This window comes from Thunnus albacares, chromosome 1 (assembly GCF_914725855.1).
Source record: "Thunnus albacares chromosome 1, fThuAlb1.1, whole genome shotgun sequence".
In the NCBI taxonomy this organism is placed as follows: Eukaryota; Metazoa; Chordata; class Actinopteri; order Scombriformes; family Scombridae; genus Thunnus; species Thunnus albacares.
The window spans coordinates 9,607,889-9,633,851 of NC_058106.1; the positions used below are offsets into that span (position 1 = coordinate 9,607,889).

A 25,963-nucleotide genomic window follows, 5' to 3' on the forward strand; every position below is an offset into this window, starting at 1 on the left:
AAATATTACAATGTAAATATATTTTGTTATGCATTAAATCCTTTACTTTTGTATAAGCACAGAAGAATTTGCAGCAAAATATATCAAAAGTAAAACTAAGCAGCAGAATGGCCCCTGTCAGTGTTCTATTCTCATATATTTTATTATTTATATATACTGATGTATAAGCACACAAGAAGGGAATGTAGCTAGTCCAAGAGGAGCTAATTTTAGCTACTTTATGATACTATTTTATACAGTCTTAAACTGAAAGGCAGTGGAGTAAAAACAACATTATTTTCCCCTGAAATGTAGTGTAGTATAAGTAGCATAAAATGGAAAAGTACAATGCCTGAAAATTGTAAATACAGTACTTGTGTAAATATTCTTAGTTACTTTCCATAAATCTAAAGTCCACCACACATTAGACAGACTGGAGATTCAGCGCCTTGCCCAAGCACATTTTGATATATCAGGCCTGTCACCTTCCCATTACAGGGCAATGTAAACACTTGGCCATTCTTACAGTAAAACAAACAACATAAATATGTCTTGGCTGGATGAGACTGCAGAGGGAAACTGGTGAAGGCCTCTTGTGGCCTGAGTAATACATCTGTCTATTAAGATCTTTTTATATAGCATACTGTCTTTTCGGAAAAGCCTGGCATCAATCCACCATACCATCCAAATGTAACTGCTGTTCTCTCTGTGGCGTCAGCCCCACAAGATCTCACAGTCTGTATATTTTCTGTATGTAAACCACAGGAATGTGGCACAGGAGAGCTATGATTATCCATCTCCAGTAGTAGATGCCACTCAGACACATCCATAATCACTTCTGCACTCATCCGCAGCCAAAGAAATAAACCTTCCCTCCTTCCTGCTTCAAGGGAAGGAACATTTTAGCCATTTTTGTTGATATGCTTTTCTGGAGCAACTTGGGATGGATGAGCAGCTACTGTAGGCTGGCTCACTCACGGGCACTTTGATGGGACATACAGCTATTGCAGCAATGTGCCCCTCTGCTTATGGGACAAAAGGACTCATCCTGGCTGGTTTAAATATAGGCAACCATTATACAAATATGTCATCACAGTCTACTACAGGGATTCAATGCTAACCAATTGTAACAAATCACTGAAGTTGATGATATATGATATGTTCTTGAAGGTGTTAATCAGTAAAACCACCTGGTGTAATGTTCACATGGAATGACAACTTGCGCTCTCTTGACAATGATTGCACACCACTGAAGGCCCACATTCAAGTCTCCATGACAACAAGCATCTGCCCTGCAGAAGTATCTTTGAGAAAAATTCTGAATCTCAACCAGCTCCAGCGCTGCTGTCTGGCAGCTGACACTGACCTCTGACCTCTCCCTGGAGGATCCCTTTCAAAGATCTGGAGTATCACAAAAAATCCTGTAGAGTGTCTCAACAGTTTACAGCCAGTGTCAGTGGAGCCTGTTGCTATTTAAACCTGCAGGACTGTACCATTGGATCCTGGAAGTGGGGGGGTTAGTTCGGGGGAGTTTCCTGTGGGGATGAGCCTGGGTGAGGGAGGGTTGCTGGGGGGGGGATCGTGAGGTTGGATCCTAATCCCTCAGGCTTGTCTGCAACACGGCCTTAGGATAAACTGACATGTAGGGTTTGGACATTTGAAAATGCTACTTGGACTTTAGCTATTTTTTTAAATTTATGTGTGTTTTGTTCAGAAGAGAATGCCAAGTCTGGTAAGACAACTTTTATTTTAAATGTTTGCTGCGTTGTGGTATTTAATTTGTTGTTTTGTCAGACAAATTAGTGGGGAAGTGAGAGATCATTTACCCATCGTGCCATTATTTATTTTTCAGGTTTTATCTTTTGCAACAGCATTGATGTGATGCAACTATGGATGCGGATAGTCCTATTTGAGTCATCAGCATTTCCATTTACATATAACAAAACCTAGATATCTAAATAGAGATTCCAGTCCAAATTGTCATTTAGTCGGCCAAACCTTTACTTTGTACTACTCTTAAAATGTGCCATTGCATTTTTATTTGTTTTGCAACAAGTTGGATGAAAACGTCTTGCAAGTAGGAGGAATTTCCAGTCTCTGATATCAGGATCTATTCAATATGACATTTTTTAATACTAAAAGTATTTGCATGAAAATATCCTCATGTCACTCTCTCTTTCTTTTTGTCCTAGTAACAGCATTTTACTCCAAAACATGTTGCTAGTGAATGTATTTGAGAGGTTAGCAGACAGGTCGTCCCCAGAAATCACAGAAGATTGTCCTTTGACCTCTCGAGGTCACTGAGGAGCTGAGATTAAAATGAACTCACTACCTGTAACCGTTGAGTTACTCCACCAACACATACAACGCATATAGTAGATGTATTCTATTAGATGCTTTTTTTTCCAAAGAAAAAAGTACATGTTTTTGTAATATCTGTCCCTTCAGTGGCAATCAAATCCCTCACCTTGTTGTTACCTTGCTCAACCCTGGTGGTGCAAACTGGGTAGAAATGGTCAGACATATTTGTATCTGGACAATGATATTCACTGAGGAAATCATATTATACATGACATCATATGCTATTTGTAATTTTCTCATTTAATTATAATGGAGAATGTGTTTGCAGAAACTGCATTATCTTTCAGCTGTCAGGTTCAGCTCAAACATACATATTGTGGTTCAACTGTTCTTTTTAAAACCAACTTCCTCTGTCTAGTTCTGGGTTTAGTTTATTCTCACAGATCAAACAGCAATGATATCAGATTGAGATACAGAAAGAGTACAAACTGTGTAGGTGTGATGGAGTCACATTGAGAGGCACAGCTCATTCCGATAATAAAGAGAGAAAAATAAACAATCGAGAAGACAAAATGCAAAAAAAGCTATATGGATATATAACAACCGATGCATCTGGGGTAAGAAAATGTACTTTTAGAGCCCTGACAAGGCTGATAATTAATAAAAGATCCTGCAAAAAGCTGTCAGTTGTTGAGTTGATTTTCCATTGTCCATTTGTCCATCTATTGTCCATTTCTATACTTCCCAAATACATTTACAACTGGTCAGTACAACCAAAACACTGGATTTTGAAGTCCCTGGCTGTGAAAATATGAGTGAAGAAAGGTGAATAATCAACATTGCTGCAGTAGAAGATTGCACTGGATGAATCAAAATGAGGGTATAGCAGAAAAAGTTTTCAACTGCTGGCCACAGAGCAGCTCTAATGTATCTACAGATATTCTTCCAAAGTCCATTATCACAGCATTAATATGTAACTCCACACACGTGTATAGTGCCATTGCTCTCTGCAGAATGGGCTACAGAAACCGATGAAGCGAAGACGACAAAGTTTGACTCAGTCAAACTAATAAATGATCTGAACAGTAAAAGGTCACATGTGAAATTGAAATAGCGTTTTGTAAATTACGCAGTGACCTCTTAGCTTCCTGTTAAACATCAGACTCACATTGATTTTCATGATTCAAAGCATCTCTTTGACTTTTCAACACTGGGACCGTCTCAGAGGAAGGCAGATCATGACCTATTCAAACTCTGCTCAGAGACATAAATGCTGATTTGACATCTGAATAAGTGCGTATGTTAGGTGTGGGGGGGGGGGGGTCAAGTTGACATATTCATAAGTGCGTACACAGATCAATAAGTTAAAAGAGAAGGGAGAGGGAGGGAGACAGAGGGGAAAAGAGTGAGTGTAGGCAGCCGAACTGTTATGTAAGTGCCAGCTGTGCAAGTACAGGCACTGCAGCAGGATGATGAAAGCAACACCGCCGCCCTCACCCAGACTGAGCATCCATCCTCTCACTTTTTCCCCTGAATCGTTCATGTATTATTAAAACAACAAATGAAAAAAAAAAAAGTATGAGATGTTCTGATTATCGTGATCACGTCATAATACTGCAATTTCTTCTGGCATCCAAACTGATCAATGTGTAACTTTTAACACTGACGTTGGAATTTCAAAACTCCTTATCCAAGAGCAGCAAATACATTTCAGTGCTTCAATCCAGACTCCATAATCCACCGCTGCTATCAGCCACCTCTATGACTTTCGTGATGAAACAATAATGTGAGGCAACAAGGGCAAAATAAAAAATCTGCAGTCTTAATCTGGATTAAATTACAGTGTTCGTCATCCTGGCTCCAAACCGGAACAGACCAACCCAAACCAAACCTACAATCCACTTGTTGGCTGATAAGACTACAGCTGTTTTTGGATCGAGCAAGTAATACCCATGTAACAAGTAATATACATTTTATAAAAGTGACACCGCAAAAACAGTCAGACTCTGGAAGAAAATCTAAATGCTTGAAGGTAGGAAACTTTGAACAAAATAACTTCATTCCAAAAATGTTGTTGCATTGAAAAAAGAATGTTTAAAGCTGCTATAAACAATATTTTTACATGAACAATGGATGAAATGACTGTGTGTAATTTGGAAGGAGTTGCTCATAGTGACAACACCACAGACAATTATCACTCAACTCTGCAGTCCCCTCACTTCTACAGAGTATTTTGGTATCTTTCAGCTGATTGTTTTGGTTTTACTCCCCGCAATTTTACTGTTTTGGTCCACTATCACCACTTTCATCATCCTGGTTTCTAGACACAACAGGCAGCTGTTTTCAGTTACAAAGCGCTAAAAACCCGCTGTAAGCTACCTGCCCAGCACCAAACTGCAGGTAGACACAGTTGGTGAACACAGTGTAGCATTTAGCAGCTAAAGAGCCAGATATTTCCTTTTTATGGTTCTAATTTAAAGTTCAAAACCCAGTGTGTTATGTTACACCCTTTATAATGTTACAAAAGGAAAGAAAATCCTCACACCAGTGCTATTACCAGTATTCAGTGAAACGAATAAGCATGTTTGAATTAATTTTTCCATCAACATTCTATTTGTTTCACAATAGGCTTATAGCAAGAAAAGCTGAAAGCTTTGGCTCCTCTTGCTCTGAAGAAAAAAAACACTCTAGCTTCCTTTTTAGTGTCATAAAGCAGCCAAGCAAATTTACCACCAATTTAATCCAGTCAACCACCATGAAAACTTAAGAGGTCTGTAAGGATTGGCAATAGACGATGGATGTTGGAAATAGATGTTAAATGCAATACACTTTACCAATAAGGTTTCAAATTCCTAATAATTTCCACAACATGTTAAGTGTAAAAGAAACAATGTTAAGGGTATATATATATATATATATATATATATATATATATATATATATATATATATATAGTATATATAGTATATATACTTTTTAAAAAAGAAAAAGAAACACATTTTTTCTCTTACAAATGAAAACTTGATTTCTTAAGCAATAAAAGGCCCATGCTCATTTTCAGGGGTTTTATTGCTATGGCCTAATTTGGTCTGGTATAAGAAGTTGCTTATATTAGCCAATGTTAGCAAACTTTTAGGCTAGATAGATATTTCTGTGTAACTGACATTACTCTCAGTTGAAGTGTGACTCCTCTCTGCTTTTGTTACTGCTATTACATTTTAGCATTTACCATTACTAACATTTTTTTTAGCATTTACCATTATTCTGTAATATCCTATGTAGCCACAGTGGCCACTTTGTAGAAAACTTTATATGTGTCCACATTAAAGGGTGCCCTTGAGAAAGGCACCGAGGACTGCAGTTGTCCCATAAGCTCCCAGTGTTAATGTGAAGCAGTGTCAGCCAAGAGAAGTAAAAACTAAAAAAAGCATCTCTCTCAGTTCATTGCTGGACCAGATAGGGTAAATCAAGGTTTGTTGAATTTTACAGCTTAACAGGGTGACTTTGAAACATTAGCTCATTTCTCATAGATTGCCTCTAGAGTACATCAGCATGAGTTATTCCCAAATTACATAGGATCCAGCCTCAAGATAATAATTGGTTAATTTTGCAAGAATATGTGCCTGACTTCAATGTGCAAGTTATCCAGTCATGTTAGCGTGTGAAAATCAGTAAAATTCTTGGAATGCAATGTAATTTGTGTTGTTATGTGTCTGTCGGTGCCTCTGGCCACTATTGAAATCAAGACAAATCTCAATGTGTCATCATTACAGCACTGTTATGTGATGGATCAAAATGGCGTCAGAGCATTTGAGCGGGGAGACGATGAGATTATCTGGTTGTGTGGAAGGACATGCAGCCTACAGGGGAGACTGGCAGTCCCGACCTGCTCTTTCCTGCTAAATGACACTTTTCATTTCTGACTGGAATAATAATGGCAGTTTAATTAGAACTTATAGTGCTTTACAAGAGGTAATAAATAAGACAAAATTGATCAAATTGACAGGAAAGCGGTCTGAAGCAGAGTACAAACAGCTAGACAAAAACAATTAATGTAAATTGAGGGAATAAAGTCAAAATCAATTAAGAAATGTCTGGCCCTACTACAATTACATGAAATGTTGTAGGCAAATCACATACTTCTAGACTTTACCTAGTTTTCTTTAGGACTTCATCCTCAGGTGAGGGTCAAAGATCATGATGTGCCCTTAATGTTTTCTATAATACAAATGTTGTAAAGCCCTTTGAGACTGTAAGTGTGACTTGACATGGCAGGTCACAAGCTGTCCCAAAGGGCACTGTTGCATAGCAATGTCTCTGCCCTACAAGCGCATTCTTCTTTGCTGTGTTGCTGACAGCCCATCTGTGATGTGTGTCCATTGTTGTGTTTTAGGTTCAGCATGCAGCTCTGTGCAGATCAATGAAGGTAATAGTCTTTCATCACAGCTGTTGAGGCCTTAAACTTCAGACCCAACCTCCTCAGTGACTGAAAACTGAAAACCTGCAACTGACACCTGGAATCCAGGAGACGCAGCAACACTGAGAGCAGCACAAGGCTCCTGGGGAGGATTATGCCATTATAGCTGACGACTTGAGCTTCCTCAGCATACAACGGCTACAAGGCAAAGTCAGTCCTGGTCCCCTTACACTCAGCCAGAACCATGGATGACCCCTATCAAAACAATGTGAACCAGCAGGTGACAGAGGGAGGAGAGTACACCTACACCCAGGATGGAGGTGGTCAGGATGGCTACCCCTACCAGACGGACTACCCTCCACAGGAAGAAGATGCTGCTAGTGATGCCACCGAGGGGGCAGATGATGATGAACAGATGTACGAGGGGGAGTACCAGGGCATCCCTCACCCAGACGAGATCAAGGAGGCGCGGCGGGCAGCTCGGCTGGAGGCCAAGAGGAAAGCCCGCCTGGCTGCCCAGCAGGAAGAGGAGGAGGACAACCTGCCAGAGCAGTACGAGAGCATCATGGAGGACTGCGGCCATGGACGCTTCCAGTGGATGCTGTTCTTCGTGCTGGGCCTGGCGCTAATGGCTGATGGGGTGGACGGCTTTGTGGTGGGCTTCGTTCTGCCCAGCGCTGAGAAGGACATGTGCATATCCAATGCTGACAAGGGGTTGCTGGGTAAGTGACAGCAAAGGAGGTGGAAAGTGGAAATATTGAGGTGAGAGGAGGATGCTGCTGAGTGCATAACTTTTTGAGAAAAAAAAAGAGATTTTACAAAATCAAAATAGTTTGGTGTGTTAGCATGCTAACATTTACTAATTAGCACTAAACGCATGTACAGCTGAGGCTGATGAGAATGTCATTAGTTATGGTCATAAACCAAAGAACTGGACAACCACCACCAAATTACATGATATGATGGGGATACTTGAATGTGTGTAGCAAATTTTATGGCAATCCATTAAATGACTCCCAAACCACAAATGTCAACCTGCTGGGGGCCCTAGAAGAAAAGTCAAGTGATCACCAAAGTAATTAGGTTTCATCCTCTGGGGACTATGAATGTTTGTACAAAATTTCATGGCAGTTTGTATAATAGTTAACATATTTCAGCTTGGACAAAAGTTGTGGACCAGCCAACTAACAGATCGACATTGCCATGCCTAGAGCCACACTGCTAGCATGGCTAAAAAAAATGTTTTAGCAAACGCATTTCTCCTCAACATATACAACCTTTTGGAAACCTACAATACTAGCAAATTGCAATCATTTGTTGAATAGGTCCAATCTTTAGCCAGAGAGGAGGAACTCATGAGTGAAATGATATGCTGCTCTGCTTGGCTGGAACAAAATTTTGCATATGTTTGGCTGTTGATGGCACATGGTTGCAGACCAATGCGTCAGACAGAAATATCACCCAGCTGCTGGGATGTGTTAGGGAAATAGGTTTGCATCTTTCTAGGCAAATATACAGTAACATAAAAAAATAAACATAACCAACATTTTGTCTGAAGGGATGCTACACCAAATGATGGGATGTTAATATTTCATTATGTAAGGTACCTCACACATGTATAAGCAGTATAATGTATATTAAGAGAAGTGTTTCCTTTTTAAAAAATGATGCTGAAATTTGTATGCAGCATGGACCCAACTTACTGGAAGTGTACCTTGAAAACGTCTGTTCCTCACTTTCAGTGCAGACAACTAAACTGCAAATTAAAGCTTCTCACCTTATTTCCCAGGCCTCGTGTGTAGCCAGGCGATGTGGCAGATTGCACATCGCTCATTTCATCTTAACAACAGGCTCCTGGGATGAGGCATTGCGAGAGATTGATGAGGAACCCGATGGTGATTGTATTCAGTGTGTGTTCCCAGGCTAATATGGAGCATGTTGCAGCAGTCAGAGAGCCTGGCGGCCTGCAGCGCCCGGTGCAGAGCTGTCAGATACGCTTCAGGCCTCTGACAGGCTGTGGTAGCAGGAGGAAGGCCTGGTGAAAATGAAATCACAGTGTCTGTTTGTGCAGAGCAGGAGGGGAGCACTGATTATTGGCTGAGAATATGAAGTAGATCTGCAGAATGATCCGATTTGATTCACGCTCATGCTCTGTTCACCACACACACGGGAGCAGACGTGTTTAATCTTAACCTTAGTCTGAGATAGCAGATAGACTACCAAACCTTTTGTTAAGAAGAAAAAGATGGTCATGCACTTACCTTTAATGGTGGTTTTATTGTTTAATCTATAGACTTAAAATACAAGGGACTTAGACATAGTGGGAGAAATAGCACTGGAGACAAAGAAGTCCTGGCTGGTTTTAAATCTTACACTTTATGCAGTTCTGGAGACATAACCAAAGAGAGGGAGAGGGAGAAAAATAGCTAAACTTGCACTGCAGCTAATGCATATCTCAAATAAAACCAGAATTGTAATTAAAAAGGTCATGCATACATTATGAGGTGGCCTCATGGTTCCTGCCTGCTACTATTAAAGTGTTAATCTAGAATATCTTCGGTACTTAGCATTCATTTTTGTAGTGTGTTTGCACTGCACCTCCCTGAGATCACATCAATCAAAAACGATGTCCATTTCTGTGATGTCATTTCCTTTAGACGGAGTTTACCTTTTACACTTTATCTTTGTCTGTCAAATAATTATAACTACAGGTCTTAAATCATCAATATCTACAAGCTAGTATCAAACTACTGACTTATTAAATTGGGTTGAATCATTAAAGCTTAAGGAAATTCTTAGCTAGCAAAGACTTAACATGTATCAGTTGCTAGGAAACACCTGTAGCACTTTTCAGTCAAACATGATCAACAAACAACAGTTTTGGGAAACTTAGCTATATATTAAACCTCACTGCCAATTCTTTGTAATTGTAGGAATTTCTTTGTTTTTACTTTGCATACATGGAGAAATATGCGTTTCAGATTTAGTAGAACTCATGTAGTTTAGAATGAGCAAGAAATATCCATTAACGCTAACCTAACCAACATGATTTGATCATGGCAAATTGTTTGTGTAATTTGAGGAATATTGTTTTCCTTTACATCATTATTAAACAGATTTTTAATCCAGCGTCAGTTCACCTCCTTTACTCTTCAAGTCATATATTAGCCAGGTTTGTCAGTTCATTTAGCTATGTAACCTTTATACCTGACTATAAATATTAACAGCAGTAACAACTCTCTATGTAATAACTAGTTTGTGCTTTGAAACCAGTTTTAATTTAGCACAGTGTAAAATATCCACTTAGTAAACACTTAATGTTAGAACCACCAAGTTTGTACTTACGACCAGCTGGTGCAACTGACTCCAGGCCAGCCATAAATTGTAACAACTTCAGTGGCATTGATTCAGTCATTAATAATATAACAATGAAACAGATTATTATTTTAAGGCTCCAAAATGTCATCAAGTCATTTTGTTAAAACACTGTGTGATACAGCGTTCATACATCTCACATAGATAAATGCTCTAAAATGTTACCTGGTTGTGTAAGTGAAGAAATATAGCTGATACTATATCATTAGTAGTGAGCTTAATTTCTTGTATCTGGAATGAAATTTAATTTAAAACAAAGGTAACAGTCTTAATTATGTACATAGGATAAGCATTTCTCAAGACAGTACATAGGGTACATTTGGGTGAATGCATGATCTGCAAAGGCCTCCTGGATTTGTGTTTTTGTCAGTTTTTCATGTAGATTGTCTCTTCATCTAGTAGTGCCAAATGCACTTACTGTGCTTTCACTTTTAATACTGCAAGAAATAGGTGAATTCTTCTTTTCCCTCCGGGGATTCAGTGTCTGCCCTGTGCCCAAGCACACTTTAACAGGTGTATAGATGCATGTTGCTGCAAGGGTTGATCGTCAGCCTCCACCTGAAGAAACAGGCTTTCTAATCACAAAGTCACCCTGTCAACCTGTCAGTGTACAAATCTAAGGCATACATGTTGCCTTAGGCAGTAACTTGGCCAAGACATTAAGTGACATGTCAGCCTTGACTCTTTCTCTCCCGGTGCCCTGACCAGTCTCTTGTTGAATGAGTTTTAGGGAGGTGCAGCTTGGCGTGTGGAGCACTGGAGCATTTGGATAGTCTAGTAATCCACAGGGAAGGTGCACACTATGGCTCCACGTGCCGTTAAGCTGCTTAGTCCCACTGTAATTAGGGCTGTGTGTAGTAAAAACACAGAGCAGGCAGGAAGTATGGGTTGAAAGGTTTGAACAACATGACGGAGAGGATGGCCGAGGTTGTAGGTTTCAGTCCTGACACTGACAGCAGGGGAGACAATATCACTTTTCTTAAAGACATAAAAAAGGAAGTACATGATTGTTTTTATCTCCTTGGTGCAGTAATGGGTCACACAGTTGGTCACTGTTCAGGGTTGTTAAAATAGCAAACGAAAACACCTGCCTCCTGCACGCTGGGATAGGCTACAGACCACTGTGACTGAATAGGGAAAAAAATGAATTGTGCAGTGATACAGGATGTAATCGAGGTAATAAAAAATGTCCAAAAAAATCCAGATGACAGCAAAGACAAATGCAGCAATAGTAATCATAAAGCTGAAAGCAGTTTCTAAAACATGCAGGGTGAATGTGGCGGAAGAGAAGTACTCTTTCTGAAGATGCCTCAAAATTAATTTGACCTTTATTTCTCATTCCGGTTTCTGGAAATGTTACTATCATTCCAGGCCCATTTTCTTGGCACATCATTATGAATATTCAGAAATGTTGGTCAGGGCACACACGTAAGGATGCATCACACTGAATTACAGTGGTTAGTGTGGATTTCTCTGTTCCTCTGTCTTCATAGAAGGGTAAAGTGTGCCCCCTTGTGGAACCTTGTGGAGTTTTTGTCCTTATTTGTATTCATCTTTTAAACAGATCTATTATCCTTCTGATGATTTTTGTGTGTATGTATAAGTATGCAAGTATGTGCATCTACGTGTTTCAGTAAGATCAGTCATGCATAATGGGAGTAAAATGTAACAAGTTTAAAGGTCAAATGCCTCTAAGTGAGTCTCTGTTTGTGTGTGTGTATTCGCAGGTCTGCTGGTGTATGTGGCCATGATGGTGGGGGCATTGGTGTGGGGGGGTCTGTGTGATAAGATGGGGAGGAGGAAGTGTCTGATCTACGTCCTGACCATCGACTTGGTCTTCTCCTTCCTGTCCTGCTTCGCTCAGGGCTACGGCTTCTTCCTCTTCTTCAGGTTCTGCTCCGGCTTTGGGTGAGACACATTTACACTTAAATTCACATTCACATTTACATTTACATTTGCAGTGCTTGCTTGAATAAATGACATTTTTTCGCCTAGGTTTTTATAATGACTGACCTTTTCCATAAATAACCCTTTTGGGGAAAAAGTGATTCTGTAACATTTTGGGCGGGTGGGGAGTACATCTGTTCATTTGCATTTAAAGATATTTGTTCTAAAATTGGATTCCTGACATTTGAGTTAGATGAGTAATATGCAGCTCTTAAATTAAAACAAACTTTGGTCTTTAAGGAACAACCTGGAGGATAGAGAAGACATAATTCAAGCACAAGTCTGCTCACTTATTAATTTATGTTCCTTACTCTTCTATACTTCACTTACTTACTTTATCTCTGACTCAATCTAGTGTCTTGCTGTTTTTCAAAACCAGTTTAGTCCAGCTCAGGACAGATTTTTAAGTACAGGTGGGTGGGGGTTTCCTAAAGAATTACAGCCTATTATAGAGCTATTAACATTAACTTGTTGTGTTGCTTGGTGCTTCATCACAAGCAGCTTCTATTTTAGTGGGATTCTATATTGTACATCTTGGGTTGTTCATTTAATTCAGATGATATCTTGATGTAACACAAAGTCAAAGCTCATTGGTTGTGTCTCACTCACAGATGAGATTACCCTACTGGCAATGCAGCCAAAATAATGCTGCTCCATGACGCCTTCCAATTGTGAGAGCATGGAGTTTTTTTTCCTGTTGGCACACACCACAGTCGCATACCATTAACACCAACTCAAAGACACATTAACCGTGAGCTGCACACAAGGGCAGTTATGTTTATTTACTTTAACAGAGCATTTCTTTATTACACTAATTAAAACAAGTGAACAATGCTTTCTGCTTGCATTTAATTTGAGTTTGATTGTCGAAGTCCTGCTGTCGCCAACACCTTCGGGCAAAGCGTTTGCTGTGCACAGATTGATTTTGCAACTTTCAAAAATACATTTCTTTTAATAATTGGCAACCAGAGTGTACCCCAGACCTGTTATATTGATGTTTGAGCTTTTTGCTAAGCCAAAAAATACAAGGTCACCGAAATAAAACATTCAGCTATTGCTGATTTACGGTAATAATGAGCCCCATGTTAGTCATTAACACTCACATCTGCAGAGGAACTGGGCCTGTTTTGCTGGCTTCACAAAACACAAAGAGCATACAGACTCCACACCCTCTTATTACAAGATTTCTCATCATCATAAAGAATAGAGAAATCTCTCCAAATGCCCTTACTTGTCTTGATGTTGAACATACTGTAGTGATGAGAGCTTTGCTACCTAATGTAATGCAGTGAGTTTGCAATGTGTATGAGGCTGTCAACCTGACAATAAAACTGTTGTGATTTATGAAAAAAATTGAATTCGAGAACATCATGAGCCTAAAAGCTTTTTGTTAGCTTTCATCTTAAAAAGGCTGATAAATGCAAACTATAGACAGTGTGTTGTCATGGAGACTATTTCTTCAATATAATGTTGTTCCAATGAAAACTGCTGACAGGGAGGTCATTGGACATTTTTTACAGAAAGATGTTGATTTTTTAAAATTTAATTTTTCAAACCTTTGAGCACCATGAATAGAATTCCATTCAGCCCAGTTGTATTGAAATGATGGCACGAATCTCAGAGACAGATATGTTGGGAATAAAACCACAAATATCTGCATGGATAGATATTACATTTGGTAAGTGAGAAATTATGTCTTTGTGTAATTTGGGTGAACTGACCGTTTTCTCTGAAGTCAACAGTACAAAATATTCTTAAATCCCAAGATGACAAATAACAACCAACAGTAAAGGCATCAAAGACCTGAGATCACTGTAAATGTTGCTCTTGTGATTCTTCCTCCAGAATCGGTGGCTCCATCCCGATAGTGTACACCTATTTCACCGAGTTCCTACAGATGGATAAACGTGGTGAACATCTGAGTTGGCTCTGCATGTTCTGGATGCTGGGAGGCCTGTATGCTTCCTTCACTGCCTGGGGAATCATCCCTCACTATGGTAACACACACACACTGACTCACATTAACACACACACACATGTACAGTATAGTACAGAAGACAGAGACATTCAAATATACTGTCCATAAACTCGAGGTAATATGCTGTTTTTGTTACATTAGTGCATGAAATAAGTTTGATATGCACAAAAGATGACAAATGGAATGCTTTTTGTGTTTTATTGGACTTATGATGTGATTGGAAATGAAAATATTTCCTGAAAGATGGTTTCTTTAAATGTGAACTTCCTTTATTGAATGATTTTCCAGGCTGGGGCTTCGCCATTGGCACAGAGATCCAGATGCACAGTTGGAGATTGTTTATTCTGGTGTGTCTCTTCCCTGCCTTGGCTGCACTCGTCGGTGTCATCTTCATGCCGGAGAGCCCTCGTTTCCTCCTGGAGGTCAGATACTTGAACCAACGTAGCAGATGTGATCGTCGCTTTAGCTCTAAAACTTGGCATTCATTTTTATCTTTATCTTTTATCACAATTGAGTGCTTGGTGGATTCAGGATAAATTGACAATGAATTATGAAACATCTGGTTATAAGTTTCCTATCCCAATATTCATTATATCAGCGTACAGTATTAAACATCAAGCTGTGATTGGTTAAAAATGTTGAGTCATCAGCCACCAAAGCAACATCCCACTGCTGTGCAAAGGTAGCGAAGGGCTGCTAAGGCGTCACCAGAACATCACCCACCCATGTTTCTCGTCCAGGACATTGTCAGACCTTTAACCACATGTGATATTGTATTTGTATGTTACAGCGGGGCTGCTCCAGCATGTTCATCCTATCACACACCCCCAAATAATCACACATTTCCCCAGCTGATAAGAGGCAGACTTCATGGGAACATTGTTACTCAACTGCATATCTGACTAGACTGTATGTGGGGAGGTTTCGGTGGTTGGGTGACCAATGATTCAAATAGTAATTCTTTTATTCTTTTATAAATAGTAATTATTTTCACTCATATAGAGAAAACTGTATAATTTATAATAAATTACAGAGGAATTAAACCACAATTTACATGGCTCTATTACACCACAAAGCTACATCACATTGGTTTGATTCATGCTTAGTTTAGTTTTTGCACAGATACAGTACTAGCTTTTATAGCTTAAGCAAATATATATTAACACTTGTCTCTAGATTAACAAGTATAAATATATGTGTATACAGTACGAAGATACATACACAGATACATAAAACATAAAGATTACAATTAAATTGACACAAAGCAGATAATATTCCAACAGAAGATACCTATGTGTTTATTTCAGAATGCCCGACATGATGAGGCATGGATGATCCTGCGACGGGTTCATGACACCAACTGGAAAGCCAAGGGCGAACCAGAGAGAGTTTTCACTGTAAGTCTTTATTTACAACAATACTGCCGTTTGGCTCAATGATTCATCACCAAATATTTAATTTAGCAGGTTATCAACAAAATACATGTAACTCAACAATGTTACAATAGATCCTCAGGTTTGTGCAGGTGAGACAAAAGCTGATGTGCTTCTGGACATTAAATGACAACAAACAAGACCTCAAAACCTGTCACACTGAGAGAATACCACAATGAGAAATACTTAAAACGCCAGCATACATAGCCTGATTTTGACTGTGTTTTTGATGGACTGTATTGATCTCACAGCAGACATTATGACTTGTCAAAGCAGGAGAAGAACAGGTGTCACTAGTAATGTTAATAATGGCACTGTTCCATTCAGGTGTTATACATGACAGTAATCCAGCATGCACAAAAGACCTTTTTCACAGCAAGCATATTGACACGCCAGCAGGAAAGACACAGGTGTAATTACTGACAATAACGATTGCCGTATTTCATTCAGGTGTTCCAGGTCCAGGGTCATGCACACTGGCTCACTGCCACGGCTTATGGGGGAACATAGACATCATTAATGTTATTGGTTGCACCTGTGCTTTTCCTGCAAGTGAAAATGTCTGCTGTGATAGAATAAGTAACTTTTTTTAAAATTTGAGATTGGTTGGAGTATTTAAAAGTATTAAAAAGATTGTTTTCTGCCTTTGCTTTTAGTACAAAACAGAAGAATAATTTGATATCACAAATAGCACATTATATGTGCTTTACAGTATTTGTATATGGTACAAACATGGTGAAAACTATTTCATTGGACTTATTAAACGGGTGAAACTCATCAAATAAGATGAGCTCACTATTAGGGGGCACAAGACTAAATTATAAAACATAAGTGATACGGTAGATCATTTAATAAAAAGATTTTTGTAAACAGCATACCTTACAAATACAGCAGGCTATAGATGAAGTGTACACAAAATACTTAATAACAATGAACTCCACCTGTCTCTCATTATTAGTTGACTGAATGAGGTCACCATGTTTGAATATCAGAGCAAATGTTACACTGATGTCCTGATGAAGACAGCTTGAAATTTGAAATTATAATCAAGGAAATGGGTCTTTAATAAAGACTATACTATAAAGACTCTGTAGTGTGCAGCTTTCTGTCCTAGTTGTAATTAATCAGGTTTTCCATCAATCAGGTTGAAAATCTTTAAATTCATTTATCATTTCTAAATATCTGTCAATCCCTAACCATCTTATTAAAGCCAAACATGAGAAATGTACCAATATAACATTTGAAATAAGGGAATATACTTTGAGTAATAATGATAACAGTAATGAAGATGAAGGTGTCGATTAAATCTGAATGCCCAAACCCTTCTCTCTTTGTGAAGGTGACCAACATTAAGACCCCACAGACACAGGAGGACGAGTTCATAGAGATCCAGAGTGAAACCGGCACCGCCTTCCAGCGCTGGACGGTCAGACACATGACCATGCTGCAACAGGTCTGCAAATTACACTGGCATTAAAAAATACTATAGAATAGAAACTTTGCTGTGCCTCCATCTTACTTACACTCACAAAGTGTTTCTGTTCCTTTACGTTCATAGAAAATTCATATATTTCCTGTTTGTCTGACTTATAGGTGATGGCTAACGTGATGTCACTATCAGCTCCAGATCTCAGACTGCAAGGCCTCTTCCTGGTTATTATCTGGTTCTGCTTGGCCTTCAGGTAGGAATACACTATTTAGCCTATGCAGCTTATTAAGTTATGCATTCTAGATGGTGTTAGACAATCTGAATAGTAGAGCTCTATAAACTTCTCCAAGGCAGAGTTTATCTGTGGGAAGAAAGATTGTCACTGATAGAGTTAAAGGGTCACCAAAATCAGAAAAAACACACTCCTGTAGTGGTATCTAGCTATGCAGATAATTTTGGTTTTCCTGTGTTTTTGTGTGTATCAGCTACCATGGGCTGGGAGTGTGGTTCCCTGATATGATCAAGTACATGCAGTATGAGGAGTACGAGTCCAAGGTCCGAGTTTTCCACCGAGAACGGGTAGAACGTTTCCACTTCAACTTCTCCCTCGTCAACCAGATCCACCGCGAGGGAGAGTACATCCATGACAAGTGGGTTTCTTCACACCATCCCTCTTTTAATATCCAGCATACCTATGTTAGTTTTTTTAACGGGAAATTGGCTAATTTGGGCCATTTATTTATATTACTGCTTAATGTCATTTCATTTTGTGTGTCCTTCTATTTAGGTTTGCAAACATCGAGATTAAGTCTGTGAAATTTGAAGATTCCCTGTTTGAAAACTGCTACTTTGAGGATGTCAGATCAACCAACACCTTCTTTGAGAATTGCACCATCAAAAACACTGTCTTCTATAACACAGGTACCATGCAGCATTAGTAATGAATGCCTTTACACTCCTGGCACATTAAGGCCCAGGGCTCAATAAAATCAACTCATTAGTGGTATAAAATATATATTAAAGTATTAACGCTGCCCTAAAACAGTCATCTTCGTCAAAACACCAACACTTTGCAATATGTTTATCCTCCAACAGATCACGAAGAGGAAAAAACTTATGTTCACAGCCTAATGTAAAAAAAAAAAATGTTGCCTCCATTCTCTCTCTCTTCAGACCTCTGGCAGGAAAAGTTTAAAGACTGTCGGATGGAGAACACCACCTTCCTCCATCCAAAGAAAGGCTGCCATCTGAACTTCCAGGAGGAGAACGACATAGTCATCTACATGGTCAGCTTCCTGGGTAGTTTGGCTGTGTTGCCTGGCAACATCATCTCAGCATTGTTCATGGACAAAATAGGAAGAATCCGAATAATAGGTGAGATCAGCAGAAAGTGCATATAAATACACTCTACACTGTATGTACAGTAACCCAGGACAGATGGGTCTTTTATGGCCAAATCCGTTTTAGTATTTGATCATTTATCTTTCTAGGTGGCTCCATGCTGGCGTCATCTGCCTGTACTTTCCTGTTGCTGCTGAGTTTCAGTCAAGGAGCTGTTATATGTTGGCAGTGTCTCTTCTATGCCGTCAGCGTGGCAGCCTGGAATGGACTAGAGGTCATTTCAGTGGAACTCTACCCCTCCTCTAAAAGGTACAAGTCCACCTTTATCCCCCTGATAAAAGGTCCAGTTCGATCTACTACACACAGTTCATCTCTACCCCTCTCCTGAAAGGTTTGGGGCATTTGACCGTTAGCTAAACCCCTCACCCACTTGTACAGTTATATCTTAGCAACAGTAACAAGGCACAGTAGTACTGCGACTGTAATATAAGATATACTCAGTATTAAAGCATTTTGAGAGTGTCTTTTTAAAACCTTTCTTAAACCAAAAACACACAAAAATGAAGATGTAATGGATTAAACAGTGTGTTCATCTGCTCTGACGTAAGCTGCAAACGTTAGCATGCTCGGCTTACAGTAATAAATGAGCGTTATTACCAAACATTACATTAATTATTAACATATTTACATTAATTACATTTTTGTGATGGGCTACAGGTTACGTTAGAAAAAGCCTTGTTCAGGAGGGAGCTAAAATGTTTTACAGTCAGAGTTACATCTAATGTTCCTAGGGTCACCTAGTGTGTGTACCTATGTACCTAGTGTACCTAGGTACATAGGTACATAGTGTAATTCTCCAACTTTGTTTTTCTACATCCAAACAGGGCTATGTTAGAACAAACACCATTTAGTCATATTTTTGTTTATAATCCTGTTCTATGGCTAACAAGTACTACTCTGTAATACAAGAACAATGCCATTCCTTATTTGCATGTCTTCTACATGGATCATCAACTTATGAGAATATTGGGTTTTTGCCTGGAATCTAGCTTTTAGCTTTCTATCATGTATTTTTCCATTATGTGGGTTCTCGTCCTATAATGACACTAAACATTATAAACACATTAAACAACACGCTAGCAACATTTTTCTTTATTCTTGAATCATAGCGGTTCAGGTTTGTCAACCTCTCTGTGTTTTTATTCTGACTCTGCAGAGGGACAGCGTTTGGTATCCTGAATGGTATCTGTAAGTTTGCAGCCATCATTGCCAGCTTCATCTTTGCAGCCTTCATTGGCATCACTAAGATCATCCCCATCTTCTTGGCCTTCGCCGCCCTCGTCTGCGGAGGTCTTCTGGCTCTCAAGCTGCCCGAAACCCGGGAGAAAATCCTCTCTTGAAAAGCCAAACTCCTGCAGCCTCCAGGCCCCAAACACAGTATCAGAGGGGAAAATGTTTGGAAAGTATCAGCTTAAACCGAGATGGAAAGACAAGGAAGAATGGCCGTGCTATGTTAACTGTGTTTACGAGTCTGTCATGGGATTAAAAATGTTGAAACCTGTCTGGTTGCCTACATGAACCTGTGGTTGCTTTCTGTTCCTTCTAAGCTCCTCAGGCTGCCCAGCATTTCTGTCACATCATATGAAACCAGTGTTTGTCATTTTCTTTTTATCATTTACTGCCCATCCTCTAGTCACACACATACACAGTGTAGCGAAATTTGTTTTGTTTTAAGGTTTGTGTATGTAAAAGAAAGATTAATATGAGATGAAAACGTGTCTGTACTTGAAAGGTGATGTAGTACCTGTTACCATGTTGTGCTTTGATTTCATTCCCTGTTGGAGAAAAAGAAAGGAGAAAGGACTCATAGTCATAACTTGAATTGAATTTCCATCCTATTGTATTCGCTGCCGAGGCTCAGCAGCAGTATTACTGCTGGTGTTAATATTCAGAGAAAACACCCAGTCTTTGTTTATTCTGCACCGTCCTGTGGTCTCTATAGTTGAGTTAGTCATCTTTAGTTCACATGTTGTTGCTTGGTTTGTTTTCTCTAGACATTAACCTTTATTAAATGTGGAAAGCTTTTTTAAAAAAAAAAAATCAAATCCGCTCCTGTTCATTTCTGCGAGCTCATCCAAATCTAACCTGAACAGCTGACTGGATTCTCCTCCTGTTTGTCGTCTTGTCTTCGACTCTGAGACGTCGTGTCTGTCCTTAACCGTAGAGCTGTGTTCTGTAGTTGGTGATAACGTAGAATCGGAGTCTTAACTGTCAAATCTTGCCATGACAAATTGTAAGGAATTGTTCTGTTTGTTTATTGATTTCTTTTTTCGTCTTTTTTCTAAAAAAAAAAACAAGAGAGAGTGATACAAAACTTGTGAGATTAGATGTTTTGATATTATGCTCTCATTGTAACGTTCTGATGAAGAACTGTTTTACAGAACCTGCTGCATTTCTGACAACATGTGTCAAGATTTCTAAGGAGCATGTTACTTTTTTGGGCATGACAGAGCTGTGTGTGTCTGAGTGCGTGCGCATGCGTGTGTGTGTGGTTGTTATCCACATGTCTGTAAATTTACTGAAACACAATAGTCTGACTACCAATACTATATTTGTTGTTGTACATACTGTAGACCTGTGTATATTAGCTGTAAAATAGTAGCTCCGTGATGACTTGAATAAAGCTGAGGGATTATGACCCAGTTTCCTGATTGATGATAGATGCAGAATGTGCAATGAAGATATGAAACAGACAGTTAAGGTGAAATCTGTTCTAAACTTTACATTTCTGATTTGACTTGACAACTTTAAACACATATAAAGCATTAAGTAATATATCACAGATGTCATGATGAGTTTCCACTCTGAGCCTCATGAAAGGTAAAAAGACGACTGAGTATTATGTTTCAGTTGAAAAATCTGAATCTTTTGCTCATGCATCATTCTCACCCTCGGTGGGTCTAACACACGAATGTAAACAGTCCAGACCTAACTTTGCTTTCTAGAAACGTGTTATATTTCAGGTATAATATCGGTGAGTGGGACCTGAACGCTACTGTTCCCATGTCAGTGGCAGCTGTGTGTCGGGAGGGGTCGGTAAGGAGGGCTTGTAAAAACATGGCAGCACACAAGTGTGAGCAAGTGCCGGTAGTAGGAGGATGTGTTTACTCTGGCCAAGGTGTGAAAGACACACTGCTGATCTGTCCTCCAGGTTTATCAGGATGTCAAACTGTAGAGGGCAGCAAAGAGGAGACCAATAGACTTCATTTTACTCTTGAACTAATCCTTTTATTTCATCTTCTTTGACTTTATGTGGAGAGAGATTTGGCCTATCAATGTTACATTAATGGATAGGTTTTTCCATTCAAGGGGAGCAATAGTAGACAATTATCAGCATACCTGTCGAGTCAGATGTCACTTCCTGTTGCCTGATTCCTGTTTCATGCTGTGTGTCAGACTATTTAACTTAATTCAGTTTATTCTGTCATGTTGTTGTGTTTAATGATGTCACTCTCCCACAATTACATAAAATTTACTGTTCCCACTCTGGCTGACCTCTCCAGTCCACCTATGTTTCACACCTATGGTGCAGAATTTGACCCCCTCACCCACCACCTCATCCCCTGAAAACACACACACACACACACACACACACACACACACACACACACACAAAAAAAAGCTGGTCAGACTAATTCAGACTTGTGATACTGCGTTTACAGTTACAAAACTTAATTGAAAGAAGTCTTGTTGATAATACTCATTAATGTTATCTGTCTAATAATGTGAATTTAACATATTGTGGCTTTATAAAGCAAAAGACCATAGATTTTAATTAACAGTGAAGTGTGATTGAATCGCATAACGGTTGACATCTTCATGAACATGATGCCTCATATTTGTTCACCTGTGCAGTAGTGAACTAACTGTAGTGTGCACTGAGATACAGGAGGTTGCTAAATTAAAGGAAAAAATGACATGAAGTGTCTAATTATGTAAGGTGTTGGGCCACCTCGAGCCTCCAGAACAGCTTCAATGTTGATGAGAAATCCCACAAGTCTTTGGAACTCCACTGGAGGGATGAACACCATTCATCCAAAATATATACAGTATATTTACTCAATTTGATGTTTAGATGGTGGTGGCGGAGGGCTCTGTCCAACACATTGGTATAAAATTTCCCAATGTGTGTGAGATCTGGTGGCTGTGAAGGCCATCACATATGATTTTGATATATGATATTAATAATTTTCATACTCATCAAATTGTTTGGTGACCCCTATGTGGAAGCACCTGCATTTCATTTATTCAGGGTTTTTTTAAATTCATTTTGACATTAAACTCACATTAGCTTGATTATGAAAACAGGAGCAGCCTTGTGGTAAATTATTTAATAAATTTAATTTTTAAAAATGTAATAAAAGAATATTTTAGAGCCTTAGAGTCTAAATTGCTCTCTCTCACTTCCCTTCTTTTACAGCCTAAAATATTGGTAACTACAGACACAAATAATGACCTAAACTCATGAAAGTAACAGTATTTGTTATTATTTCCCAGACACCACGCTGATGTTACTGTTGCTGCTGAAATGGGTTCCCAATCAAAGATCTAAACAGGGAAAGACAGAAGTAGGCCTTCTCATTATTACTATTGCATTGTGTCTCTCAATACTCAGTTGTTTGCTTAACATAGCAAATATTCTCGTATTTTAATATTTTTTCACTAAAATTGAAAAAACAAAATGCTCATTGACTGTCTCAGTTCTTTCCTCTAATCTATTTTTATGGACAAATACTAGACATTAAGAAACACTTGAAAATGTCCTTATATCTGCTTATAACTACATCATTATGTGTTATAAACATGTATTAAATGTTTGTGTACTGCTTATTGATGCTAAATAGGGGGACTTAAAGTGTTACCTGTCCACACACAAATCTGAGAGGGAGCACACTGGAGGTCGCAGTGGGGTGGATGGAGTCGTGGAGGCCCAGACAGGTGGCAGGAAGCCCAGCCTCAGAGCCTGCTGTGGGTGGGCGTTCATCCAGAGGTGCCAAACTCCCAGCCAGGCTCCCACAGCCTCACCTTGGTCAGGGTGGCAGGGTCGCGCTGCGAGTTCAACCCCAGTTCACTCTGCCCTCAGCTTGACACAGCACCCACCTTTGTATTAGTTTGTTTGGGGTGTCATGTATTTCATCTTGTTGATTGACAGTCATAGTTATACCCCTTACCCTTATAGTTTAGGGTCTCTGTCACTGTTAGGGTTTCAGTGTTCTGCTCAAAGAATGTCAAAGGTGCTCAAAGCCGAAGGACAGTTTTGGGTTTCATCTATTTGTTTTGTGAGTTTGTTTTTTTTTGAGTGAGTTGCATTGCTGCAAGCCAGTCCTCCTATCAGGGATGATAAAACTTTGATACTGAGCCAGCCAGGAAGCTGATGTTTCATGGAAACTAGGCTTAGAAAAATCTGAATTATCCACTGTGTTGAGCATTAAAGATGTGATTTAACATCACTTTATCCATGTCATACGGCATCGCTTTTCAAAAAAAGATCTGATGTTGAAGCAAAATCTTTTTTTGCTGCCCAGAAAAAGAAAAAAAGTGTTGAGAAATGATGTTTGTGAGAAAAACTAGGGGAAGCAGAGAGAGATGGGGACAGAGAAAGGTTAGCAGTGACAGTACTCGCAGCATTCCTGGTTCTCACAGCTGAGGTGTGAAGCGACACCTCCGGACTCATCAGTTCTCATCAGTGTGAAACCATCACGCCTCTGCTTTAACTGGATAATGCAGCTCATCATGCTTCATTAAACCTTAATGTATTTACATTTATTGTGTATTTTAGGAATTAAGGACATAGACTTCTACTGTTTCCAGAATCACACATAAAAAGAGCCACAGTAGAGGAAGCTTCACTTCTTAGACAGAGATGAAGAAAGTGAAGGGTCAGAGACCACAGATCACGCCTGACTCGCTGTGACAATAAAATGATCATGTTGGTGAGAAGTGGTGGGAAATAAAGTGAGGAGATCAAGAGAAGGGTAGAAGACACGGCTGTCAGGTTCAAGGTTGGAGTGAGGTGAGGAAGAAGAAGTAAGTGAGGGAAGTTTCAACCAATGACAAGGACAGGAGTCTCCTCTCTCCTGACTGTTAGAAACCTCTTGACTTTTAAGGTATCCTGCACTGGGTTGGAATTTAGTAAATCATAAATGGATGGCACTAAAGCCAACTTTAAACTGCTAGACATGCTAAACTAATCCATGCTCACTTTGTCCCCTCTCTACCCACAAACGATTTAACCAGCCACACACCAAACATAATATAAAGAGTCAAGGTGTGATTCTACAGAGTACCACTCGTGCATGCAGTCTGACATACATTGGCAGCACAGATCCATTATTATCACTCCCTTCACAGGTGGAAATTGTGAAAGAAAACTCCTTCAGTGTAAGACATACCATAGTCTTGATACTGTGTCTCCACAGAGACTGAATGAACATTCTTATTTTACGGTGGCTCATTTTATTGATCATTCTCAGATGGTTTCCAATGTTTCAACGTATTTTTTATTATCTTTCAAGACTGATTGTAAATCAGTGGTGAAACTCTTCACTTAACTTAACGTATCAGTACCACAATGTAAAAATAGTCCTGTATTCAGAATTAGTAGTATGCAAAGCAAAATGTACTTTTAGCTTCTAGTGCTAATAGTGTCAAAAGTAAAAGTACTCATTATGAAACCTTTTCAGAGTGCTGTACTATTACACATATTAAATTATTAGATTATTAGTAATGCATTATCATGTTGCAGCATTTTAATGTTGTAGTGGTGGGGCTAATTTTAACCTTTTTATATAATGTTGGGTAGTTAAATCTGTACAAATGCCTCATATTTATAAGATTGTGTGTGTTTTTTTTATGTAGAATTTCAAGTACCTACAGTAGTAACTATAGATGTCAGATAAATGTAATGGAGTATAAGGACATTTTTGCAAATTATCAGTCTATAGGATTGTATTTTTGTGCAGACTTGTTCTTCATATTCATACACTCTGGTTATGTGCTTAATTTTTTTTGTAAGACAGATTTTTATGCTTTGCAACTATAGATCTATATATATTTGGTGATAATGGATCCCAAATCCTATTTAATTTCCACATACTTTTCTACTATTGTAAACATTTTGGATTTATTGTTATTGTAGGTATGTACATGTATGGAGCGTTGTGATCACATGTTGATTTTGGAAGCATTGACTAAGAGTTCAGGCACTTTTTTCTGTGTGGGTGTACAGGTTATATTTTTGCAGTGTACAGCTTCATCACACTTTCCTGTTATGTTGTCCTGTCTGCTGACCAGTTATTTTGACTTTAGTGTGAAAAAGTGAATGAGAGAGAAATCTGATCATTCAAAACAAACATAATCCCTCTGACATGTGCAAAATGCATCTGTGTTGCTGCAGGGATGAAAACCCAGAAAGCAAAAACTGTTTATTGTTTTGAGCAGGAGTCAGAATTCACACTTCAACTCCTGTAGCTGAACTTTCCCAGACACAGAGGAGAGGTAGAGACAGGGTCCTAGTGAGGGAGTGTGTGTGTGTGTGGGGCAGTGGCCTCTGCTTTAGACAGTGATGGTTTGTGAGAATCTGTGGAGGTGTCACTTCACACCTCTGTGGCCTGGCCTGGACTTATAAACCAGTGCAACAGAGCTGAGCAGCACACACAGCCTCCCAGTCTCTCTAGTGAGACCACTTAGTCCCTGCACACAAC

General features: G+C 39.2%; 1 protein-coding gene across 1 annotated transcript; it reads left to right on the plus strand.

The window, feature by feature from the left end:
- Window positions 1-1,592: 1,592 nt before the first annotated feature.
- Window positions 1,593-20,898, plus strand: sv2ba (synaptic vesicle glycoprotein 2Ba). Its single transcript, XM_044371037.1, has 13 exons — window positions 1,593-1,711; window positions 6,674-7,419; window positions 11,800-11,980; window positions 13,865-14,016; window positions 14,286-14,419; window positions 15,305-15,394; window positions 16,770-16,883; window positions 17,024-17,112; window positions 17,345-17,509; window positions 17,647-17,780; window positions 18,033-18,233; window positions 18,350-18,509; window positions 19,417-20,898. Exons 2-13 carry the CDS (start codon window positions 6,942-6,944, stop codon window positions 19,598-19,600), a joined length of 2,082 nt encoding a protein of 693 aa, XP_044226972.1. The 5' UTR covers window positions 1,593-1,711; window positions 6,674-6,941; the 3' UTR covers window positions 19,601-20,898.
- Window positions 20,899-25,963: the final 5,065 nt, after the last annotated feature.

Bases quoted from the DNA above. Each gene is read 5' to 3' on its own strand.
- sv2ba (XM_044371037.1), top strand. From the start codon at position 6,942: ATGGATGACCCCTATCAAAACAATGTGAACCAGCAGGTGACAGAGGGA. The intron at 17,113-17,344 runs GTAGGAATACAC...TGTGTGTATCAG, and splicing joins TGGTTCTGCTTGGCCTTCAG to CTACCATGGGCTGGGAGTGT. The intron at 17,510-17,646 runs GTGGGTTTCTTC...CCTTCTATTTAG, and splicing joins GGAGAGTACATCCATGACAA to GTTTGCAAACATCGAGATTA.